The sequence below is a fragment of the Mustelus asterias genome, chromosome 1, assembly GCF_964213995.1.
Source record: "Mustelus asterias chromosome 1, sMusAst1.hap1.1, whole genome shotgun sequence".
NCBI lineage: Eukaryota > Metazoa > Chordata > Chondrichthyes > Carcharhiniformes > Triakidae > Mustelus > Mustelus asterias.
The window spans coordinates 2,107,189-2,130,264 of record NC_135801.1 but is presented as its reverse complement, the minus strand read 5'-3'; the positions used below and the strand labels follow the sequence as shown (position 1 = coordinate 2,130,264).

The 23,076-nt window shown below is 44.8% G+C and overlaps 1 protein-coding gene and 1 pseudogene across 4 annotated transcripts in view; both read left to right on the top strand.

The window, feature by feature from the left end:
• LOC144487037 (B-cell scaffold protein with ankyrin repeats-like) overlaps nucleotides 1-22,454 on the top strand; it is a 244,024-nt gene extending 221,570 nt beyond the window's left edge. The window contains exons 13-16 of one of the 4 annotated variants that reach the window (XM_078205325.1): nucleotides 1,995-2,055; nucleotides 13,184-13,242; nucleotides 15,160-15,199; nucleotides 21,736-22,454. In XM_078205325.1, the coding sequence (XP_078061451.1) occupies nucleotides 1,995-2,055; nucleotides 13,184-13,242; nucleotides 15,160-15,195 (156 nt within the window). In that variant the 3' untranslated portion in view covers nucleotides 15,196-15,199; nucleotides 21,736-22,454. Of the gene's footprint in view, nucleotides 1-1,991; nucleotides 2,056-13,183; nucleotides 13,243-15,159; nucleotides 15,200-21,735 lie in introns of all 4 variants that reach the window. The other 3 variants (XM_078205242.1, XM_078205185.1, XM_078205117.1) reach the window with 3 other exon arrangements.
• On the top strand, nucleotides 4,452-4,581 carry LOC144502092 (U2 spliceosomal RNA; annotated as a pseudogene).
• Nucleotides 22,455-23,076: the final 622 nt, after the last annotated feature.

The following is a 23,076-nucleotide window of genomic DNA, read 5'->3' as shown; positions in this document are numbered from 1 at the left end:
CCTCCCTTACTGACTGGGCCTGTTTCTGTTCTTCCATCATCCACTCCAACTCAACCAGGCACCCTTCCACTTCGTCCAGCATGAGTTGATGCCTGTCTCCCACTCCCTCTGTCGAAACAAAGCTGGAAAGAAGAGATGGAGCTTCACATTAACACAGGCAATCAGAGAGAAAAATTTATTAGTTCAAACCACAAGAGGCAGGAGCAGCAGTCGACCATTTGAATGTAGTTAAACAATCCCAACATTCTTCTTTTACAATTAAGACAGTAACAATGATCATTTACATTATTTCATCAATTTATTCCGAGATGTCCTTCCTTGAGTCACTTTATTTAATGACTCACTCTCTCAATTTGTTCTCATTGTTTGTCTCGCCCATACAGGGATGTTTCCAAGTATTTGTAGTTTATTAATGAGTAATAACTTCTGTGTTAAGAAGTTTTGTATGCTTTGGGAATACTCCTGCATTCAAACACAATCAAGAGATTCCTTTCCAGTCCAAGCACTCTCAGATCATACAGGACATTCCCAGAAAACTCAATTCACAGAAGAAGAAAGAAAGAGAATGAAACAAGATATAAAATAAAGGAAAGAGACTAAGGAGGCAGCACCCCCAACCCCGCCCCAGATACCAATACACATACGTGTTCCCAGTAGAAAGTAATTTGATAAAAACAAAAGACTGAAGATTCTGGAAATCTGAAACAAAAACAGAAGATTCTGGGAAGCTCAGCAGTCCTGGCAGAATCTGTGAAGAGAGAGAGACAGAGTTAATGCTTCTTCAGTAAAATAGTTTGTGTATTTGAGAGCTGATCGCAAAAGCTCAGCTATTGGTAAAGATCCCACATACGGACAGTTGTCACCTCCATCTTCAGGTGGGAGTTGAGTAGTGGATGTTAAAGATTGTTGTACTGCACCTGCCAATCTATTCCCACTGCAGTCCGGTGCATCATGATTGATAATTGGGATTATCCACGGCTGACTAACAATGTTCATGTTGGGACCCTACAGCAAGGCCTGAATTTTTGGAAAAATGTTGCAGCTGTCCATGATGATAAAATTGGCGGATGAGGTCAGAACTCTTAAGTCTCACCCCCGAACACAAAGTTTCTTATTTTTGCAGGGACTAAGTTGACATTGGGCCGAAAAAGGGGCATGGGGATGAGTAAATGCATCGGGGATATGAGAGTTCATGGGGTGGGTAGAGCACCATAGAATGGCATGGAAGATGTGAGGGGCCATGGCTGGCTGGGGGCCATGAGGTGGCATGGGGAATATGTGGTGGGGTGGGGAAGGGGTTGGTGAGTGGGGTGAGGCATCAGGACCGTTTTTTGTTTGTAATTTTTTAAAAACAAATTCAACAAAATTCAACCAAGTGCCAGAGCACAGGGGCAGGTCTCTGGCCAGCCCACCTCCACATTTCTTCATATTGGGGATGGTGGGTCTCAGCGCCAAGCATACCGCCCACTGATGTACATCTGCTGGCAACCTTCTGAAAAAATAATAATGGATGCTTTGTCAATATGACTGGGAGATACATATAATAACAAATCCTTGTGTTCAAATCCCTCCCTGGTCTCAGTCCTCTCTGTAACCTCCTCCAGCCCTATAACCCTCTAAGATCTCTGCGCTCCTCTAATTCTGGCCTCCGACACATTTACGATTTTAATCAATCTGCCATTGGTGGGCGTGCCTTCAGCTGCCTGGGCCTTAAGCTCTGGAATTGCCTCCCTAAACCTCTCTGCCTCATTTCTTTAACATGTTCCCTAAAACCTACCACCTTGTCCAGGCTTTTGCCCAACTGCTCCTGACATCCCTGCATCTGGCTTGGTGTCATATTTAGTTTGATGGCACTCCTGGGAAGCAGTTTGAGGTGTTTTACTGCTCGATATAAATAACAAGTTGGTTGTTGTTGTCTGTCTAGTTCAATTGTCTGTCGCAGAGGTATAGAATCTCAAGGTTAACTGTTTTGCTTATCTCCTTTTTTTAAGAAGAAATTGCGAAAGCTCAGAGAGAACTTTATAAAGGACAGACAGGATGTGGATGATCTCTACGGTAATACATGGATTCACTTGATTTATTTGTTAAAACTGTCTTGTTGGTTCAACTTGGAACTTCTGTCACTTTTCATGGTCATTTTTACTGGTTGGAAATCTTTGAGGCCACACAGCCTCAAAAGGGACAATTTTGGAATCTATTTCCAATCAAACAAACAAAGGAGGAACGAATCATTCTCTTCCGAAGCCAAGATACAATGCACGGAAGGAGCCCGTGAAATCTGTGTCAGTAATAACTCTTCAATTTAACCTATCCCCTCGAATCTCAACTCATTAATTGTTCACATTTCCTTCTTTGGTATACTTGAGGTGAAAAGCAGGGATACGTTTAAGAGGAAGCTGGATAAAAGCGTGAGGGAAAAAGAAATAGAAGGATGTGTTGATAAGGCCAGAAGGGTGGGAGAAGCCTCTTGTGGAACATTGACACAAGCATGGGGCAGTTGGGCCGAATGGCCTGTTTATGTGCTGTAAATCTGATGTAAAAGTGGAGGAAATACAGAAAAATGAGAGAGGTGGAGCACAGAAAGTGGAGAGAGTGTTTTTGTGCAGTAATCCTGGTAGAGTTCAGACCGTTGAAAAGTAACATAATTTGACACCTTATTAACCATTCTCTTTGAATAAACATTCAGGCACCTTGCTCCCAGTGCAAAGTCAGTGGCTTAATTGAAAGATCAATATTCCATATTCATTGTGCGCCCAATATAGAAAAAGAGCAGATGAGTTTTCCATGCTGTCCATCCAATATTTACTTCTCAATTAACCTAACAAAAACATAGACCATCTGGTCATTTATCTAAGTGGGATCTTGCAGTGCACAAATGGCTTCTGCATTTCCTTCATTCTGACAGTAACTACAGTTCAGAAGGAACTTTTTGATTTGATTTATTATTGTCACATGTATTAGTATACAGTGAAAAGTATTGTTTCTTGCGCGCTATACAGACAGAGCATACCATTCACAGACAAGGAAATGAGCAAGTGCAGAATGTAGTGTTACAGTCATAGCTAGGGTGTAGAGAAAGATCAACTTAATGCGAGGTAGGTTCATTCAAAAGTCTGATGGCAGCAGGGAAGAAGCTGTTCTTGAGTCAGTTGGTATGTGACCTCCGGCTTTTGTATCTTTTTCCCAATGGAAGAAGGTGGAAGAGAGTATGCATGGGGTCGTTGATTATGCTGGCTGCTTTTCCGAGGCAGCGGGAAGTGTAGACGGAGGCAATGGATGGGAGGCTGGTTTGCCTGATGGACTGGGCTTCGTTCACGACCCTTTGTAGTTTTTTGCAATCTTGGACAGAGCAGGAGCCATACCAAGATAAAAGCAAAATAATACAGATGCTGGAATCCGAAACAAAAACAGAAAATGCTGGAAAGTCTCAGCAGGTCTGACAGCATCTGTGGGGAGAGAATAGAGCCAACGTTTTGAGTCTAGATGACCCTTCATCAAGCTGTAATACAACCAGAAAGAATGCTTTCTATGGTGCATCTGAAATAGTTGATGAGAGTCATAGCAGACATGCCAAATTTCCTTAGCCTCCTGAGAAAGTAGGGGCATTGGTGGGCTTTCTTAACTATACCGTCATCATGGAGGGACCAGGACAGGTTGTTGGTGATCTGGACACCTAGAAATTTGAAGCTCTTGACCATTTCCTCTTCATCCCCGTTGATGTAGACAGGGGCATGTTCTCCACTTCCTGAAATTGATGACAATCTCCTTCATTTTGTTGACATTGAGGGAGAGATTATTGTTGTCGCACCAGTTCACCAGATTCTCTATCTCATTCCTGTACTCTGTCTCAACATTGTTTAAGATCCGACCCACTACAGTTTGCTGGTTGTGCAGTATTTTGAGGCATCTTGAAATCGTGAAAGCTGCATATAGAAATGCAGCTCTTTCTTTCCTGATCATTAAATGAATGTTGGAGGAAAAGGAATTTGTCGTGAATCAGATCTGACTAATTCACCAGAGTCTGCTCCCTTCAAGTGAGACTCTAACAGGAATTCCTTTAAGTGTTGGAAAACCTCAGCAGGTCTGGCAGCATCTGTGGAGAGAGAAAGAGTCCAGTATAACTCATCATGGTAATGCTGTAGTTATATTGTTAAGCTGCTAATCTAGTCGCCTGCACTCATAGTACAGAGAATGTGAGCTGCTAATCCCCAGTTTGAGAATTTGAATGAAATTTTTTAAAACCTGATAATGAAAAGCTGGCATCAGTAAAATTGATGTTAGATTGTGATAAACACTGTTCGACTGTCATATAAAAAACCCCACCTGCTCTATTGGAGAAGGAAATCTGCTGTTTTCCCCCGTCTGATCTGGATGTGACTCCAGTCCCACAGCAATGTGGCCCAGTGAGCCATCAGTATCAAAACTATAATCATGGTGACAAATGTCTCGCCAACACTTCTCGGCCTTTTGGCTAAGATCAAGTGTAGTATCGGATCTGCACTTGGTTGAGGTCATGGGGTTACGCTGAGGCTTCATGTGTTTCATATGAAGCAATTTTTAAAAGCGGCATCTCGGCCTTTTGGCTAAGATGCAAATGAGCTCAAGTCTTGGAGGAGGATCCTCCCCCTTCTCCAATCAGCTTGACTCATGTAGATCAGGCCCAGGACAGGGTGGCTTAGTCACCCGCTCTGTCTTGTCAGCCTGGATCGGAAATGTCTCAACTTGTTGAGACTCTGAATTGGATTTGATTTGATTGAATTGGAAAAGTATTAAAAAAAAGTGTAGTATCGGATCTGCACTTGGTTGAGGTCATTAGGTTACGCTGAGGCTTCATATGTTTCATATGAAACAATTTTTAAAAGCGGCATCTCGGCCTTTTGGCTGGGATGCAGATGAGCTCGAGCCTTGGAGGAGGATCCTCCCCCTTCTCCAATCAGCTTGACTCATGTAGATCAGGCCCAGGACAGGGTGGTTTTGGTCTCCCGTCCTGTCTAGTCAACCTGGATCTGAAATGTCTCAACTTGTTGAGACTCTGAATTGGATTTGATTTGATTGAATTGGAAAAGTATAAAAAAAAACACTTTCTCAGAGCAACTAGAGATGGGAAAGAAATACCAGCCTTACCAGCAAGCTCCACAACCAGAGAATGAGGTAGAGAACAATTGAATACTTCATGATGACTCTTCTAGATTTCTGACATTACCTAGCTCCCTGAACCTTTAGTAGGCTTTTCTTTTCTTCTGGACTAAATTCGTTACAGCTTTCGTGCACCATGGTTCCTGTGACCTACCATAACTCCCCCGTCTCATTGGAACGTTGCTGTGTAGAGCTCCAGACAAATTTTCCTTGAAAATTTGCCACATTTCTTCTGTACATTTCCCTGAGAAAACCTCCTTCCAATTTATGCCTCTAATTTCCTGCCTAATAGCCTCATAATTGCCCTTACTCCAAATAAACACTTTCCTAGCTTGACTGATCCTATCTCTCTCCAATGCTAATGTAAAGGAGATAGAGTTATGATCACTATCCCCAAAATGCTCTCCCACTGAGAGATCTGACACCTGCCCAGGTTCATTCCCTCATACCAAATCAAGTACAGCCTCTCCTCTTGTAGGCTTATCCACATACTGTGTCAGGAAGCCCTCCTGAACACACCTAACAAACTCCTCCCCGTCTAAACCCCTTACCCTAGGGATATTCCAATCGATATTTGGGAAATTAAAATCTCCCATCACGACCACTCTGTTATTATTACATCTCTCCAGGATCTGCTTCCCAATCTGCTCCTCCACATCCCTGCTACTATTGGGCGGCCTATAGAAAACACCCAGTAAAGTTATTGACCCCTTCCTGTTGCGAACCTCCACCCACAGAGATTCCGTAGACAATCCCTCTGTGGTGTCCATCTTTTCTACAGCCGCGACACTAGCCCTGATCAACAGTGCCACTCCCCCACCTCTTTTGCCTCCTTCCCTGTCCCTCCTGAAACATCTGAAACCCGGCACTTGAAGTATCCAGTCCTGTCCCTGAGATAACCAAGTCTCTGTAATGGCCACCACATCACATTTCCAAGTAGTGATCCACACTCTAAGCTCATCCATTTTGTTCACTACAGTCCTTGCGTTAAAACACACACATCTCAACCCTTCGGTCTGAGCGTTCCCCTTCTCCGTCACCTGCGTATCCTCCCTCTCACACTGTCTACAAGCCCCTTTTATTTTTAAGCTAACCTCCTCTCTCCCAGTCACCTCATTTTGATTCCCACCCCCCAACCATTCTAGTTTAAACACTCCCCAGTAGCCTCAGCAAACCTTCCACCAGAATATTGGTCCCCCTGGGATTTAAGTGAAACCCGTCCTTTTTGTACAGGTCACACCTGCCCCTAAAGAGGTCCCAATGATCCAAGAACCTGAATCCCTGGCCCCTGCTCCAATCCCTCAGCCACGCATTTATCCTCCACCTTATTCCGTTCCTTCCCTCACTGTCTCGTGGCACAGGCAGCAATCCCGAGATTACTACCTTTGCGTTCCTTCTTCTTAACTCCCTACCTAACTTCCTATATTCTCCTTTCATAACCCCTTCCCCTTTCCTGCCTATGTCAGTGGTATCAGTATGCACCACGACCTCTGGCTCCTCTCCCTTCCACTTCAGGATTTCTTGGATACGGTCAGAAACATCCCTGATCCCGGCACCAGGGAGGCAAACCACCATCCGTGTTTCTTGACTTCCTCCACAAAAACGCCTGTCTGACCCCCTCACTGTAGAGTCCCCTATCACCACTGCCTTCCTCCTCCTTTCCTTACCCTTCTGTGCTACAAGGCCGGACTCCGCGCCGGAGGCACGACCACTGCTGCTTCCACCAGGTGGGCCGTCCACCCCAACAGAACTCAAACAAGAGTACTTATTTTTAAGGGGCACAACCACTGGGGTACTCTCTACGATAGTTAGGCCACATTTGGAATACTGCGTCCAGTTCTGGTCGCCACACTACCAGAAGGACGTGGAGGCTTTGGAGAGAGTACAGAGAAGGTTTACCAAGATGTTGCCTGGTCTTAGCTATGAGGAGAGATTGGGTAAACTGGGGTTGTTCTCCCTGGAAAGACGGAGGATGAGGGGCGACCTAATAGAGATGTATAAAATTATGAAGGGCATAGATAGAGTGAACAGTGGGAAGCTTTTTCCCAAGTCGGAGGTGACGAACACAAGGGGTCATGGGTTCAAGGTGAGGGGGGCAAGGTTCAACACAGATGTCAGGGGGATGTATTTTACACAGAGGGTGGTGGGGGTCTGGAATGCACTGCCAAGCAAGGTGATTGAGGCGGACACGCTGGGATCGTTTAAGACTTATCTAGATAACCACATGAACAGACTGGGAATAGAGGGATACAAACGAATGGTCTAGTGGGCACATGAGCGGCGCAGGCTTGGAGGGCCGAAGGGCCTGTTCCTGTGCTGTATTGTTCTTTGTACCACCTGACTTTTCCCTTTCCTGACTGTGACCCACTTGCCTGCTTCTTGTGGCCCCGGTGTGACCACCTGCCTATAACTCCTATCTATCACCTCCTCGCTTTCCCTGACCAGACGAATGTCCTCGAGCTGCAGCTCCAGTTCCCTAACTCGGTCCCTTAGGAGCCGCAGCTCGACGCACCCAGCGCAGATATGCACTTCTGGGAGGCGAGGAGACTCCACGACCTCCCACATCCGGCACTGAGAACAGCAAACTGGCTTCACATTCATAATGCCCCTTTTCCTCAGATTCCACAGGGAAAGAACTAAGATATAAAAGTTGAAAAAAAAATGTTTTTTTTCTTTAAACCCACCCTCCCTCGCCCGTTTCCTCCTAAGCCCGTTGAGCCAAAGCCCTTCAGCTCTCACTCTGCTACCTGCTCACTCCGCTGCCCGCTACAACGCTGCCCACGTAATAGTGCAGCCTGCCTTTTAAAACCTCGCGCGCTAAATGACCCCTTCCCAGGTCACCCCGCGGCCTACTTCCAGCATGGGATACAAGGGGACATTGCCTTGTGGATTCAGAACTGGCTTGCCCACAGAAGGCAAAGAGTGGTTGTAGATGGGTCTTTTTCAACACGAGGTCGGTCACCAGTGGAGTGCCCCAGGGATCTGTTCTTTGTGATTTTTATAAATGACCTGGATGAGGAAGTGGAAGGATGGGTTGGCAAGTTTGCTGATGACACAAAGGTTGATGGGGTTGTGGATAGTGTAGAGGGATATCAGCAGTTGCAACGAGACATAGATAAGATGCAAGACTGGGCGGAGAAGTGGCAGATGGACTTCAACCCAGGTAAGTGTGTGGTGGTTCATTTTGGCAGGTCGAATAGGATGAAAGGATATAATATTAAGGGTAAGACGCTTGGCAGTGTGGAAGATCAGAAGGATCTTGGGGTCCAGGTTCATAGGACGCTCAAAGCAGCGTCGCAGGTAGAGGCTGTGGTTAAGAAGGCGTATGGAATGCTGGCCTTCATCAATAGAGGAATTGAGTTTAGAAATCGGGAGATAATGCTGCAGCTGTATAGGACCCTGGTCAGACCCCACCTGGAGTACTGTGCCCAATTCTGGTCGCCTCATTACAGAAAGGATGTGGAAGCCATAGAAAGGGTGCAGAGGAGATTTACAAGGATGTTGCCTGGATTAGGTGGCATGCCTTATGAGGATAGGTTGAGAGAGCTAGGTCTTTTCTCCTTGGAGAAGCGAAGGATGAGTGGTGACCTGATATAGGTGTACAAGATGTTGAGAGGTATTGATAGAGTGGATTCTCAAAGGCTTTTACCCAGGGCTGAAATGGTTGCCACAAGAGGTCACAGGTTTAGGGTGCTGGGGAGTAGGTACAGAGGAGATGTTAGGGGTAAGTTTTTCACTCAGAGGGTGGTGGGTGCGTGGAATCGGCTGCCGGTAGTGGTGGTGGAGGCGGATTCGATAGGGTCTTTTAAGAGACTTTTGGATAAGTTCATGGAAGTTAGTAAGATAGAGGGTTATAGGTAAGCCTAGTAGGTAGGGACATGTTCGGCGCAACTTGTGGGCCGAAGGGCCTGTTTGTGCTGTAGCTTTTCTATGTTCTATGTTCTATGATGACAAAGAGCTGACAATCCCCAAATTAACAAGTATATATTGCTTTTTTATTCACAGATAAACTCAAAATTATTCATCTTTCAGGTTGTGAGTAATTTTACTGTCTCAAGAAATTTAAGGAAATATTGTAATTTCCTCAAAAAAAATTTAACGATTTATTTAAAGGCAAAATTGGTGTTAAAATTGTGATTTAAAATCAGTTCTAGATGAACAGTTTTCAGAGTTTGGGGTAGGGCAGGAGAAGGGGGACTGACCGGATAACTCTTTCAAAGAACGAGCACAGTCACAGTGAGCTAAGTCACCTCTCTCTGTGGTGTACAGTTCGAGATAAGATGCAAGTCTCAAACTGATAAGACACACAACGAATGTAAGTCTCAAACTGAGAAGACACACAACGAGAAGGAAAATCTCAATTGTTACATCTGGTACTGATTATTGGATTATGGGTGTCCCCAGTTAGTGTACACATCTAACCTTTTGTGTCTGTGGTGGCTCAGTGGGTAACACTCTCATTTCTGGGTCACATTTTATTGGTTCAAGTTCTATTCCAGAGAATAAAGTAAAGAAATCAAGGAGGATACTCCCAGTGCAGTACTGAGGGATCGCTGCACTGTCGGAGGGCCAAGTACTGAAGGAGTGCCACATTGTCAGAGGGTCAGTACTGAGGGAGTGCTGCACTGTCGGAGGGCCAAGTACTGAAGGAGTGCCACATTGTCAGAGGGTCAGTACTGAGGGAGTGCCGCACTGTCAAAGGGTCAGTACTGAGGGAGTGCTGCACTGAGAGAGGGTCAGTACTGAGGGAATGCCGCACCGTCAGAGGGTCAGTACTGAGGGAGTGCCGCACTGTCAGAGGGTCAGTACTGAGGGAGTGCCGCACTGTCAGAGGGTCAGTACTGAGGGAGTGCTGCACTGTCAGAGGGTCAGTACTGAGGGAGTGCTGCACTGTCAGAGGGTCAGTACTGAAGGAGTGCCACATTGTCAGAGGGTCAGTACTGAGGGAGTGCCGCACTGTCAGAGGGTCAGTACTGAGGGAGTGCCGCACTGTCAGAGGGTCAGTACTGAGGGAGTGCTGCACTGTCAGAGGGTCAGTACTGAGGGAGTGCCGCACTGTCAGAGGGTCAGTACTGAGGGATTGCTGCATTGTCAGAGGGTCAGTACTGAGGGAGTGCCGCACTGTCAGAGGGTCAGTACTGAGGGAGTGCCGCACTGTCAGAGGGTCAGTACTGAGGGAGTGCCGCACTGTCAGAGGGTCAGTACTGAGGCAGTGCTGTGCATTCAGATCAGACATTAAACTGAAGCCCATCTGCCCTATCTAAAATATTCCACAGCCACTGTTTTGACGAAGAGCGAGGGAACATGTCCTCGTGGCGATATTTATCACTTCGTCAGCAACACTGAAAAAGCAGATAATCTGGGTCATTATTACATTGCTGTTTGTGGAATCTTGCTGTGTGCAAACTTCATACACTTTCAAAAGTACTTCATTGGCTGAAAGATGTTTTAAAATACCCCAAGGTTGGGGAAGGTGCTGTATAAATATAAGTATTCCTATTTTCATTTATTAACAGAATGGATCAGTTGTTTCAGGTGTAGCTGTCATCGAGGGCATGGCCCAGTTTTTGCTTTTTAAGGATATTGTTGAATCTGCTATGTGTCACCAACCTTTATCTGGGGAGATTTTAGTCTGTCTGCAGTCCACTCTGAGCTCTTCCAGGCCCCGACAGCCTGTACAGTAGCGATGGGGATGTTCATTAATGAATGTCCAAAACCACAATTGTGTGTATGTGTGGTGAGCGTAGAAGGTTCTTCCTTCATACCTCTTGAAGAACTTACAAACACTCGAACAAGAGGAAGCTAGTCAGCCCTGAACATGCTCCATCCATTCAGTCAGATCTTGACTGATCTGTATCTTAAACTGCATCCATTTACTTTGGTTCCACAACTCTTAATTCCTTATCCAACAAAAATCTATCAACCATAGTTTTCAAATTTTCAACTTACTCCCAACCACAACAGCTCCTTTGGGGGAGAGAGTTCCAGATTTCCACTGCCTTTCGTGTGAAGAGGTGCTTCCTGACATCACTCTGAACTGCCTGCCTCTCATTTTAAGTAAGTAGTCTCACAACACCAGGTTAAAGTTCAACAGGTTTATTTGGTAGCACGAGCTTTCGGAGCACTGCCCCTTCATCAGGTGAGTGAAGAGTTCAGTTCACAAACAGGGCATTTATAGACACAAACTCAATTACAAGATAATGGTTGGAATGCGAGATACGGTGGACAGAGTACACTTCGTCATCCAGTACTTCCCCGGAGCGGAGAAGCTACAACATCTTCTCCGGAGCCTTCAACATGTCATCGATGAAGGTGAACATCTCGCCAAGGCCATCCCCACACCTCCACTACTTGCCTTCAAACAACAGCACAGCCTCAAACAGACCATTGTACGCAGCAAACTACCCCAGCCTTCAGGAGAACAGTGACCACGACACCACACAACCCTACCACAGCAACCTCTGCAAGACGTGCCGGATCATCGACACGGATGCCATCATCTCGCGTGAGAGCACCATCCACCAAGCGCACAGTACATATTCTTGTGACTCGGCCAACATTGTCTACCTGATATGCTGCAGGAAAGGATGTCCTGAGGCATGGTACATTGGCGAGACCATGCAGACGCTATGACAACAGATGAATGAACACCGCTCAACAATCACCAGACAGGAGTGTTCCCTTCCTGTCGGAGAACACTTCAGCAGTCAAGGGCATTCAGCCTCTGATCTTCAGGTAAGCATTCCCCAAGGCGGCCTTCACGACACACGACAATGCAGAATCGCTGAGCAGAAACTGATAGCCAAGTTCCGCACACATGAGGACGGCCTCAACCGGGATCTTGGGTTCATGTCACACTATCTGTAACCCCCACGACTTGCCTAGGTTTGCAAAATCTCACTAACTGTCCTGGCTTCAGGCAATTCACACCTCTTTAACCTGTGCTTAACCCTCTCTCCACTCACATTGTCTGCATCTGTAAAGACTTGATTACCTGTTAAGACTCACATTCCAACCATCATCTTGTAATTGAGTTTGTGTCTATATATGCCCTGTTTGTGAATTGAGCTCTTCACTCACCTGATGAAGGAGCAGCGCTCCAAAAGCTCATACTACCAAATAAACATGTTGGACTTTAACCTGGTGTTGTGAGACTACTTACTGTGCCTACCCCAGTCCAACACCGGCAACTCCACATCGTGACTCTCATTTTAAGTTTCTGTCTCCTTGTTCTGGGCCCCCTGCCCCCCCCCCCCCCCCCCCCCCCCCCCATCCCAATCTGCCCCTCCAACCCCCAAGAAAATAGTTTCTCTCTATTTACCCCATTAATTCCTTTAATCACTTAAACACATCAACTAGATCACCCCTTAATCTTCTATACACAAAGGAACACAATCCGATTATTCCTTAATTAACAAGTATTTTAATTAACCAGTAATTGGACAGATTTTCATCAATTTAGTTGTGAAATTCACAAAGGTGTATAATTGGGGAGACAGTGACATCGTAGTAGTGTCACTGAGCCAGTAATCCTGAGGTCCAGGCTAATGCCCTAGTGTGACATAGGTTCAAATCCCACCATAGTGGCTGGTGGAATTTCAATTAAATTATAAATGTGAAATATATTGCAAGTCATAATGGTGACCATGAAACTATAATCACTTGTCGTAAAAGTCTATCTGGTTCAGAAATGTTCTTTAAGGATGGAAATCTGCTGTCATTACCTAGTCTGGCCTACATGTGACTCTGAAATGCCTTCTGAAATGGTCCTGGCAAACCACTCAGTTCAAGGGCAATTAGTGATGGGCAACATCCACATGCTATAAAAGAAAAATGCTTCAGAAAACAATGCCCAAGATCTCAATTCCGCAAATAAATAAAGGTAGATAAATACATGAAGCAGAAAGGAATAATGGATATGGTTAAAGAGTGAAGTGAAGAGGGTGGGAGAAGGCTTGTTTGAAGTAGAAAGACCAGCATTGACCAGTTGGGCCAAATGGCCTGTTTGTGTGCCTATTTTAATTCAATGTAATGTTCTCTTTTGCAGATGCTAATTCAAAGGATGATGACAATTTGTACAATATGCCAACAGCTAGAGGACAAATGGTACAGTAATCATTCAAGTATCTGATCTGTTTCTCCTTCATTACAGGGAGAATGATGGGTTCCCAGTGTCCAATAGGCCACAGCAGGATTCTGGATTTAGTCTTTGGACAGACATATTTTGAGGCATCTTTGTCCATAAAAATTTCAAACACAATGGGGATGATTTTTGTTGTCTTTGGGTGTGTATCATTTCTAATTTAGTATCACCACCTTCACAGCCTTTGAACCCTCAAATGCAAAAAACACTCAAATTTCCCGTCTAAAACACTCAAATTTCCCGTCTAAATCCACACACAAGATTATACGCAGCTGTAAATTCTGATGGCTCTCAGGTAGATGTAAACATTATGAAACTAGAAGGAAAGGTAGAATTCATTAAAAATCATTCTTTATAAATTGGTGAATTGCCATCAATTCATTTTAGGTATTAGGTGGAAATAACCACAATTGACATAAATAATTCACGAAGAGCCTTCAAAAAGCCAGCAACACTTAGCTGAAACATTTTGAGGGCTCTTACAGACTCTCCCACTTACAGATACACTGAAACTTCCTTCCCAGCGCACATCCAGATACACTGGTTAGGTACATTGACCGAACAGGCGCCGGACTATGGCGACTTTCACAAGGGGAATTTCACAGTAACTTCATTGCACTGTTAATGTAAGTCTTACTTGTGACTAATAAATAAATAAAAAGATACAGATACACTGAGACTTCCTTCCCAGTGCACAGGGCGGCACTGTGGCACAGTGGTTAGCACTGCTGCTTCACAGCGCCAGGGACCCGGGTTCGATTCCCGACTTGGGTCACTGTCTGTATGGAGTTTGCACATTTTCCCCATGTCTGTGTGGGTTTCCTCCGGGCGCTCTGGTTTCCTCCCACAGTCCAAAGATGTGCAGGTTAGGTGCATTGGCCATACTGAATTCTTCCTCAGTGTACCCAAACACGTGCCGGAGTGTGGTGATTCGGGGATTTTCACAGTAACTTCATTGCAGTGTGAATGTAAGCCTACTTGTGACTAATAAATTAATAAACTTTAAATAAACTTGATATATCCAGCATTCCTGCAGACTGGACAGAGCACAGTGACCTGACCCAGAATGGGATAATGAGACATACATGGATTCATCAGATGCTGATCCCAGACCTGATTGGGCAATGGAGCACGTTACTTGGACTAACTGAATTCCAGTTCCACCAGATGCCTCTCATCTGGAGTCAAATTTCAGAAGAATGTAAAACCAGTGCAGTAGTAATAAAGTGGGACTTCAGTTTACCTAAAATAGACTTGGATAGTAACAGTGTAAAGGGCAAGGAGAGGGAGGGCTTCCTGAAATGTTTGCACAAGAACCTTTTGTTCAGTATGTTCCATATCAGTGAGGAAGAAAGCTGGATCTGGGTCTGGGGAATGCAGAGGGGTAAGTGGAACATGTTTCAGTGGGGGAGCATCCGGTAAATAGTGATCATAATATCCTTGGGTTTAATAATAGTTATGGAAAAGGGACAAGAAACAGTTAAGGTAAAGATTCTCAATTAGGGCAGTAATTCCAGTGAGTTGAAAAGAGATCTGACTCAAGTGGATTGGAAACAAATTAGCAGGTGAAATAGTAAATGTGCAATGGGAGGCATAAATGTTATATCAGTCTTATCAATTTGTGTTTGTGTATAGATATGTTTCTTTTGTTTGTGTGTGTTTACTAATGTATGGGCATGAGTCTGTATGTGAGGATAGTGTGAGTGTGTGTGAGCGTGAGTGTTTGAATGTATGTTTGTGTATATGGGGGTATTTATGAGTGCGAGTGTGTCTATGTGTGTATTGAAGTGTAAGCATGTATGAGTGAATGCAAGCATGAGTCAGTGTGAATGAGCATGGTACAACTTTTGCCATTTAATCTATGACACTTTGTATTTCAGGCTGGTGTCCATGCAAAACTGACAAACATAAAATAAAAAGGTAAAATGTAATTTATGTTAAAGATTTGGTTTTGCGCTGGAACTCTTGTTCAACTGCTGCCCACCACAGTTAATCCCAGTTACAACCTATCAGTAATTGATGCATCTGTGCCGATTATACTTCCAATCACTTAAATCTTCAGTTACCAACCCTCTCAGACTGCCATGGAGCTTCTAAGAATTAAATATTAACATTCCAACACCACTGGGAGCAAAATCAAAGGGGCAATAAAAACGTGTTTGTAATTTATCCTCATTCTAAATGTATCACAGACGGGAAAGGACAGCTGTTTGATTGGGCCAGACAGGTGGTGGAAGAAAGTTTGCTTTAATTTTTTTCATGGGATGTGGGTATCACTCGCTAGCACGGCATTTATTATCCATCCCTAATTGTCCTTGAGAAGGTAGTGTTGAGCTGTCTTCTTGAACCGCAGCAATCAGTGTGGTATAAGTACATCCACAGTGCTGTTAGGGAGGGAGTTCCAGGATTTTGACCCAGCAACAGTGAAGTTGTGTGAACCAGCAAGTCAGAATAGTGAGTGACTTGGAGGGAAACTTCTGGATAATGGTGTTCCCATATATCTGCTGCCTTTGTCCTTCCTGATGATAGTGGTCGCAGGTTTCGAAGATGCTGTCAAAGGAACTTTGATGAGTTCCTGCAATGCATCTTGTAGATGGTACACACTCTTGCCACTGTGAATTGGTGGTGGAGTTTGTAGAAGTAGTGCTGATCAAGTGGGCTGCTTTGTTCTGGATGATGTTGAGCTTGGCTTGGCTCCTGCTCTGTCCAAGACCGCAAGAAACTACAAAGGGTCATGAACGAAGCCCAGTCCATCACGCAAACCAGCCTCCCATCCATTGACTCTGTCTACACTTCCCGCTGCCTTGTAAAAGCAGCCAGCATAATTAAGGACTTCACGCATCCTGGACATTCTCTCTTGCACCTTCTTCCGTCGGGAAAAAGATACAAAAGTCTGAGGTCATGTAGAACCAACTCAAGAACATCTTCTTCCCTGCTGCCATTAGACGTTTGATGGACCTTACCTCATATTAAGTTGATCTTTCTCTACACCCTCGCAATGACTGTAACATTATATTCTGTACCCTCTCCTTTCCTTCTCTACGTACGGTATGCTTTGTCTGTATAGCGCGCAAGAAACAATACTTTTCACTGTATACTAATACATGTGACAATAATAAATCAAATCAAATCAAAGCTCCTTAAGTGTTGTTGGAGCTGCACTTATCCAGGTGAATGGAGAGAGTTCCATCACACCCCTGACTTGTGCCTTGTAGATGATGGACAGGCTTTGGGGAGTCAGGAGGTGAGATACTTGCTGCAGGACTCCTAACCTCTAACCTTCTCTTAGAAACCATAGAAACCCTACAGTGCAGAAGGAGGCCATTCGGCCCATCGAGTCTGCACCGACCACAATCCCACCCAGGCCCTACCCCCACATATTTACCCGCTAATCCCTCTAACCTACGCATCTTAGGATTCTAAGGGGCAATTTTTAACCTGGCCAATCAACCTAACCCGCACATCTTTGGACTGTGGGAGGAAACCGGAGCACCTGGAGGAAACCCACGCAGACACGAGGAGAATGTGCAAACTCCACACAGACAGTGACCCGAGCCGGGAATCGAACCCTGGACCCTGGAGCTGTGAAGCAGCAGTGCTAACCACTGCGCTACCGTGCCGCCCCACTGTGCTACCGTGCCACCCCTTGTAGCTACTGTTTGTATATGGCTAGTCCAGTTCACTTTCTGATCAATGACAACCCGCAGGATGTTGATAGTGGGAATTCTGCAATTGTACTGCCATTGAATGTGAAGGGGAGATGGTTAGATTCTCTCTCGTGATAGTCATTACCTGGCACTTCAATGAAAGAAGCTTCCTGAACACTTCCCACTATCCTGCATTTCTCTCTTTCCTCCATTGGCCCCTATGAATCACAAAAGCACAGTTTGCAGGTGCAGCAGGTGGTCAAGAAGGCAAATGGAATATTGGCCATTGTCGCGAGAGGGATGGAGTATAGAAGCAGGGAGGTCATGCTGCAACTGTACAGGGTACTGGTGAGGCCGCACCTAGAGTACTGTGTACAGTTTTGGTCCCCTTATTTAAGAAAGGATGTATTGGCTTTGGAAGGGGTGCAGAGAAGGTTCACTCGGTTGATTCCGGAGATGAGGGGGTTAGCTTATGAGGAGAGATTGAGCAGACAGGGCCTGTACTCTTTGGAGTTTAGAAGGTTGAAGAGAGATCTTATAGAGACATATAAGATAATGAAGGGGCTAGACAGGGTAGAAACATCGAGATTGTTTCCACTTACAATGGAAACAAGAACTAGGGGGCATAGCCTCAAAATACGGGGGAGTCAATTTAGAACAGAGTTGAGGAGGAATTTCTTCTCCCAGAGGGTAGTGAATCTTTGGAATTCTCTGCCCAATGAAGCGGTAGAGGCTACCTCATTAAATGTGTTTAAGTCACATAAGGTAGACAAGTCCCCGGGCCCGGATGGAATGCATCCCAGGGTACTGAAAGAAATGGCTGAGGTAATAGCAGATGCGTGAGTAGTAATTTATCAAAATTCGCTGGACTCTGGGGTAGTGCCGGCTGACTGGAAAACAGCTACTGTTACGCCGCTGTTTAAAAAAGGAAGTAGACAAAAGGCGGGTAACTACAGGCCGGTTAGCTTAACGTCCGTAGTTGGGACGATGCTAGAGTCCATTGTTAAAGAGGAAATAACAGAGCACCTGAATAAGAATGGTTCGATCAAGCAGACGCAGCATGGATTCATGAAGGGAAAGTCGTGTTTGACGAATCTACTGGACTTTTATGAAGATGTCACTAGTGCGGTTGACAGAGGGGAACCGGTGGATGTGGTGTTTTTAGATTTCCAGAAGGCGTTCGATAAGGTGCCTCACAAAAGGTTGCTGCAGAAGATTGGGGTACACGGAGTTAGGGGTAAGGTGTTGGCGTGGATTGGGGATTGGCTATCTAACAGGAAGCAGAGAGTTGGGATAAATGGGTGCTTTTCTGGTTGGCAGTTGGTGACCAGTGGCGTGCCGCAGGGATTGGTGCTGGGGCCTCAATTGTTTACCATTTACATAGATGATCTAGAGGAGGGGACTGAATCTAGGGTATTCAAGTTTGCTGATGACACGAAGGTGAGTGGGAAAGCGAATTGCGTGGAGGACGCGGAAAGTCTGCAGAGAGATTTGGATAGGCTGAGCGAGTGGGCGAGGATCTGGCAGATGGAATATAATGTTAGCAAATGTGAGGTTATCCACTTTGGAAGAAATAATAGTAAATTGGAATATTATTTAAATGGAGAAAAATTACATCGTGCGACTGTGCAGAGAGACCTGGGGGTCCTTGTGCACGAATTGCAAAAACTCAGTCTGCAGGTGCAGCAGGTGATCAAGAAGGCGAATGGAATGTTGGCCTTTATCGCGAGGGGGATAGAATATAAAAGCAGGGAGGTCTTGCTGCAACTATACAAGGCACTGGTGAGGCCGCAACTGGAGTACTGTGTGCAGTTTTGGTTCCCTTATTGGCGAAAGGATATATTGGCCTTGGAGGGAGTGCAGAGAAGGTTCACCAGGTTGATACCGGAGATGAGGGGTGTAGCTTATGAGGAGAGATTAAACAGATTGGGTCTGTACTCGTTGGAGTTTAGAAGGATGAGGGGTGATCTTATAGAGACATATAAGATAATGAAGGGGCTGGATAGGGTAGAGGTGGAGAGATTCTTTCCAATTAGAAGGGAAACCAGAACTAGAGGGCACAGCCTCAAAATAAGGGGGGGCCGGTTCAGAACAGAGTTGAGGGGGAACTTCTTCTCTCAGAGGGTAGTGAATCTCTGGAATTCTCTGCCCATTGAAGTGGTGGAGGCTTCCTCGTTAAATATGTTTAAATCACGGGTAGATAGTTTTCTGATCGATAAGGGAATTAGGGGATATGGGGAGCAGGCGGGTAAGTGGAACTGATTCGCTTCAGATCAGCCATGATCTTGTTGAATGGCGGGGCAGGCTCGAAGGGCCAGATGGCCTACTCCTGCTCCTATTTCTTATGTCTTATGTTCTTATAGATAGATTTTTAACCATTAAGGGAATTAAGGGTTATGGGGAGCCTAAGGGTAAGTGGAACTGAACCCACTATCAGATCAGCCATGATCTTATCGAATGACGGAGCAGGCTTGGGGGCCAGATGGCCTACTCCTGCTCCTATTTCTCATGTTCTTAGGTTCTTTCCCCTTCATTATGCCCCACCCACCCTCCTCCAGCACTGTAACTGAGGCCAGCGTTGCTGTGCAAATATCTCCTTCTTGGTGAGCGCAGGCTCTCGAGTTGAGCTGTAATATAATATTAGGATCCAGGCCTAATCATGGGTCATGACTAAGGTATTCACAGATAAAACAGCAAAGAGCTATTAGGGGGCAGAGAGACACATTGGGAGGTTACAGATTCGGGCTTTTGATAAAAGTTTTGTTCTGATATTTGGGCTGTCTGAAAGACAGTGTCTCAGGGTGATGTTGTCCTTTGGGAATCTGCTTTACACATACTGGAGGAGAAAGAGCAGGATATCCCAATTCACATTGACCCGTCATCATCTGCCCTCACAGACTGAATTGTCTCCCTGCCTACAAACACCTCAATTTTAAAAAATCTCAACCATATTTTCAATCCTTCCCTGGTCCTTCCCTCTCCTTATCCCTGTCATCTCCTCCTGCCCCACAATTCTCCGAGTTCTCTGCATTACTCCAATTCTAGTTTCTTGTGGATCCTTGATGTTAATCACTCCACCATTGGTGGCTGTGCTTTTGGCTGAGTGGGTCGTAAGCTCTGGAATTTCCTCCTGAAACCTCTCTCTCTCTCCACCTCTCTCCTCCTTTAAGACGATCTTTAAATCCAACCTCTTTGACCAAGCCTTTGGTCACCTGACCTAATATGTCCTTATATGGCTCTGTGTTAGATTGTGTCTGATTGACTCTCCTATGAAGCAACTTGAGACATTTTACGAAAGGGAATTCAGAGCAAACAGGGTGTGAAATGGTGATGTCAGATGCAATGCTGTTCCTGAAATGGATCTCATTTCCTAGAGCCCAGGAAAATTGGCTCTATCACTGCCACATAATATTTCATCATCACAATTAAAGACCACCAACCAAAACTGGGATATTTTATTATTTTAGTCTTATTTATTTTTAAAACAGTCAAGTGAACAAAGCTTATATGGGCAAAAAGATAATGATCATGAAGATGTTTCTGAGTTACTCAAACTACCAATCAATTGGCTGCTGGAATGTCACAGTTACGCACTAGAAGCACCTCAAGAGCCATTGGACGAAAAAAAGAGTACTTTACCTGCTATATGAAGTACTGCAAATGCAGGAGATCTGAAATATAAACAGAAAATGCTGGAAAATACTTGATGACCTTTCATTAGCTATGCTGAAAGGTCATAGACCTAAAACATTAACTCTCTCTCTCTCCACAGCTGCTGCCAGACCTGCTGAGTATTACCAACATTTTCTGTTTTTATTTCATCATTGAGCAGATGATGAAATTAGCTCCTGCAATCTTGTTTCAGAATTGATTACCTTAGTCTGTAAGTCTTCCAGAGACTTCCTAAGAGCCCATGCAGAGCCAATGAGCACTTCATTGAGATCCTGAAATGGGCAGGTTCCTGAGAGGAACCTGGAGACTCGCTAAGACCTACCCCTTAATGTAGGGGAGATCAGAAGACTCACAGAACCCCCACAATAAAATTTATCCTTTTAAACATTTCCTTGTAAAATTCCACCAGAACTTTCAGATGAGGCATTAAACCATCCGTCACTGGTGACATAAATGATCTCATGGTCATAATTTTGGAGAAGGGGAATTACTCCCCACGCCTACACTCATTGTTTCACCATTCCCTATCTCTGTACTCTTCCTCCAGCCTTACAACCCTCTGAAATCTCTGCATTGCTGTATTCTGGCTTCTTTCACATCCCAATCTTTGCTCCACTATTGACAGCTGTGCCTGGGTGCTAAGCTCTCAAATCCTCTCTGTGAGCACCCCAACATGCTCACCTCCTTTCAGAGACTCCTTCATACATACCTCTTTGATCATAAAGTCCTTATGTGGCCTGGCCTCAGTTTCTGGTTTATAGGACTCATTGTGAAGTACTTTAGGCATTTACTATGTTAAAGTTGCTGTATAAATACAAGTTGTTATTGTTGTTCTGAGGCCAATATTCATCCTTCAGCCAACATCACGAGCAGATTATCTGGCCATTTATCACAATGTTGTTGTGGGATCTTGCTGTGCACAGATTGGTTGCTGCATTTCCTACATTACAGCAGTGACCACACTTAGCTTTATTGACTGTGCAGCTCTTTGGCACATCCGGATTTTGAGAAAAGTGTTGTATAAATGTTGCCGCAGAGTCTGTTGATTAATCCCATTTCTTTCTCAGTAGCTACACTTTACAAATTGGTGATAAATGGAACTGCCTTGTAATCTTATTTTATTTTTATTTTTTGTAGGTTTATGGCCTGCGTTCATGCTTTTACTTCCAAAACATAAAGACTTGAGACTTCAGCCAGCGATACGTTTCAATCTGCATAATTTAATTCAAGATTCTGGAGATTATAATCACAGTAACATTTAACAAAAGACATGAAGATACAAAATGATAATCAACCATAGGCTCTATGAGGTATAATTTATTAAGGGGATATTGTTCCATTATAGATATCATTGAGTTCTTCTACTTTACAGACAAGAGGGAGTTACCATGGGGTAATAAATCAGCTTTGCAATGTTCTACCCACTCACATTTAGAAATAATCTGCAGATTCAGTCTGGTGATTTCAGTCCACAGTTACTGTGGATTCCCATCAGCAGAAAAACCCCCCACAAATATTGCTAATATTTCATTCTTGCACAACATATCCAGTCTCTGGAATTCAGAATTTAAGATTTGTAAATGCTGCAACTCCCAAGGATAGAGATTGCATTGAATTTTTATATTAATCCCTTCACTGAGCAGTTGTGAATCGTGCTTTTTACTGATTGCCTGGGTTAATGGTGAGCTTTGTCATTTCATGATTCTGACTTTGTGAAACATTCATAATGAATAAATACATTTGTTGGAAATATTCATCGATGACAAAATGAAATCCAGTGAATCTGTACAAATGGTCTGGAGGGAAGTGACACTTTCAAACCCTGTAATAGATTAAATTGCCAGGAAATTTCTATCACTACCAGATTGCCATGGTAACTTCATGACTGACTAAACGGAGGACAGTAAAGTTATATAAAGAATTAACGACAATGCAGTAAGAATGGAGAAAGTGCAACTAGTGCGAGTACCTGAGACTTAAATATATAAACCAGGCTGACACTCCCAGCTTTGCACTGTCAGAGGGTCAGTGCTGAGGGAGTGCCGCACTGTCAGAGGGTCAGTACTGAGGGAGTGCTGCACTGTCAGAGGGTCAGTACTGAGGGAGTGCTGCACTGTCAGAGGGTCAGTACTGAGGGAGTGCTGCACTGTCAGAGGGTCAGTACTGAGGGAGTGCTGCACTGTCAGAGGGTCAGTACTGAGGGAGTGCCGCACTGTCAGATGGTCAGTACTGAGGGAGTGCTGCACTGTCAGAGGGTCAGTGCTGAGGGAGTGCTGCACTGTCAGATGGTCAGTACTGAGGGAGTGCTGCACTGTCAGAGGGTCAGTGCTGAGGGAGTGCCGCACTGTCTGAGAGTCAGTACTGAGGGAGTGCCGCACTGTCAGAAGGTCAGTACTGAGGGAGTGCCGCACTGTCAGAGGGTCGGTACTGAGGAAGCGCTGCACTGTCAGAGGATCAGTACTGAGGGAGTGCTGCACT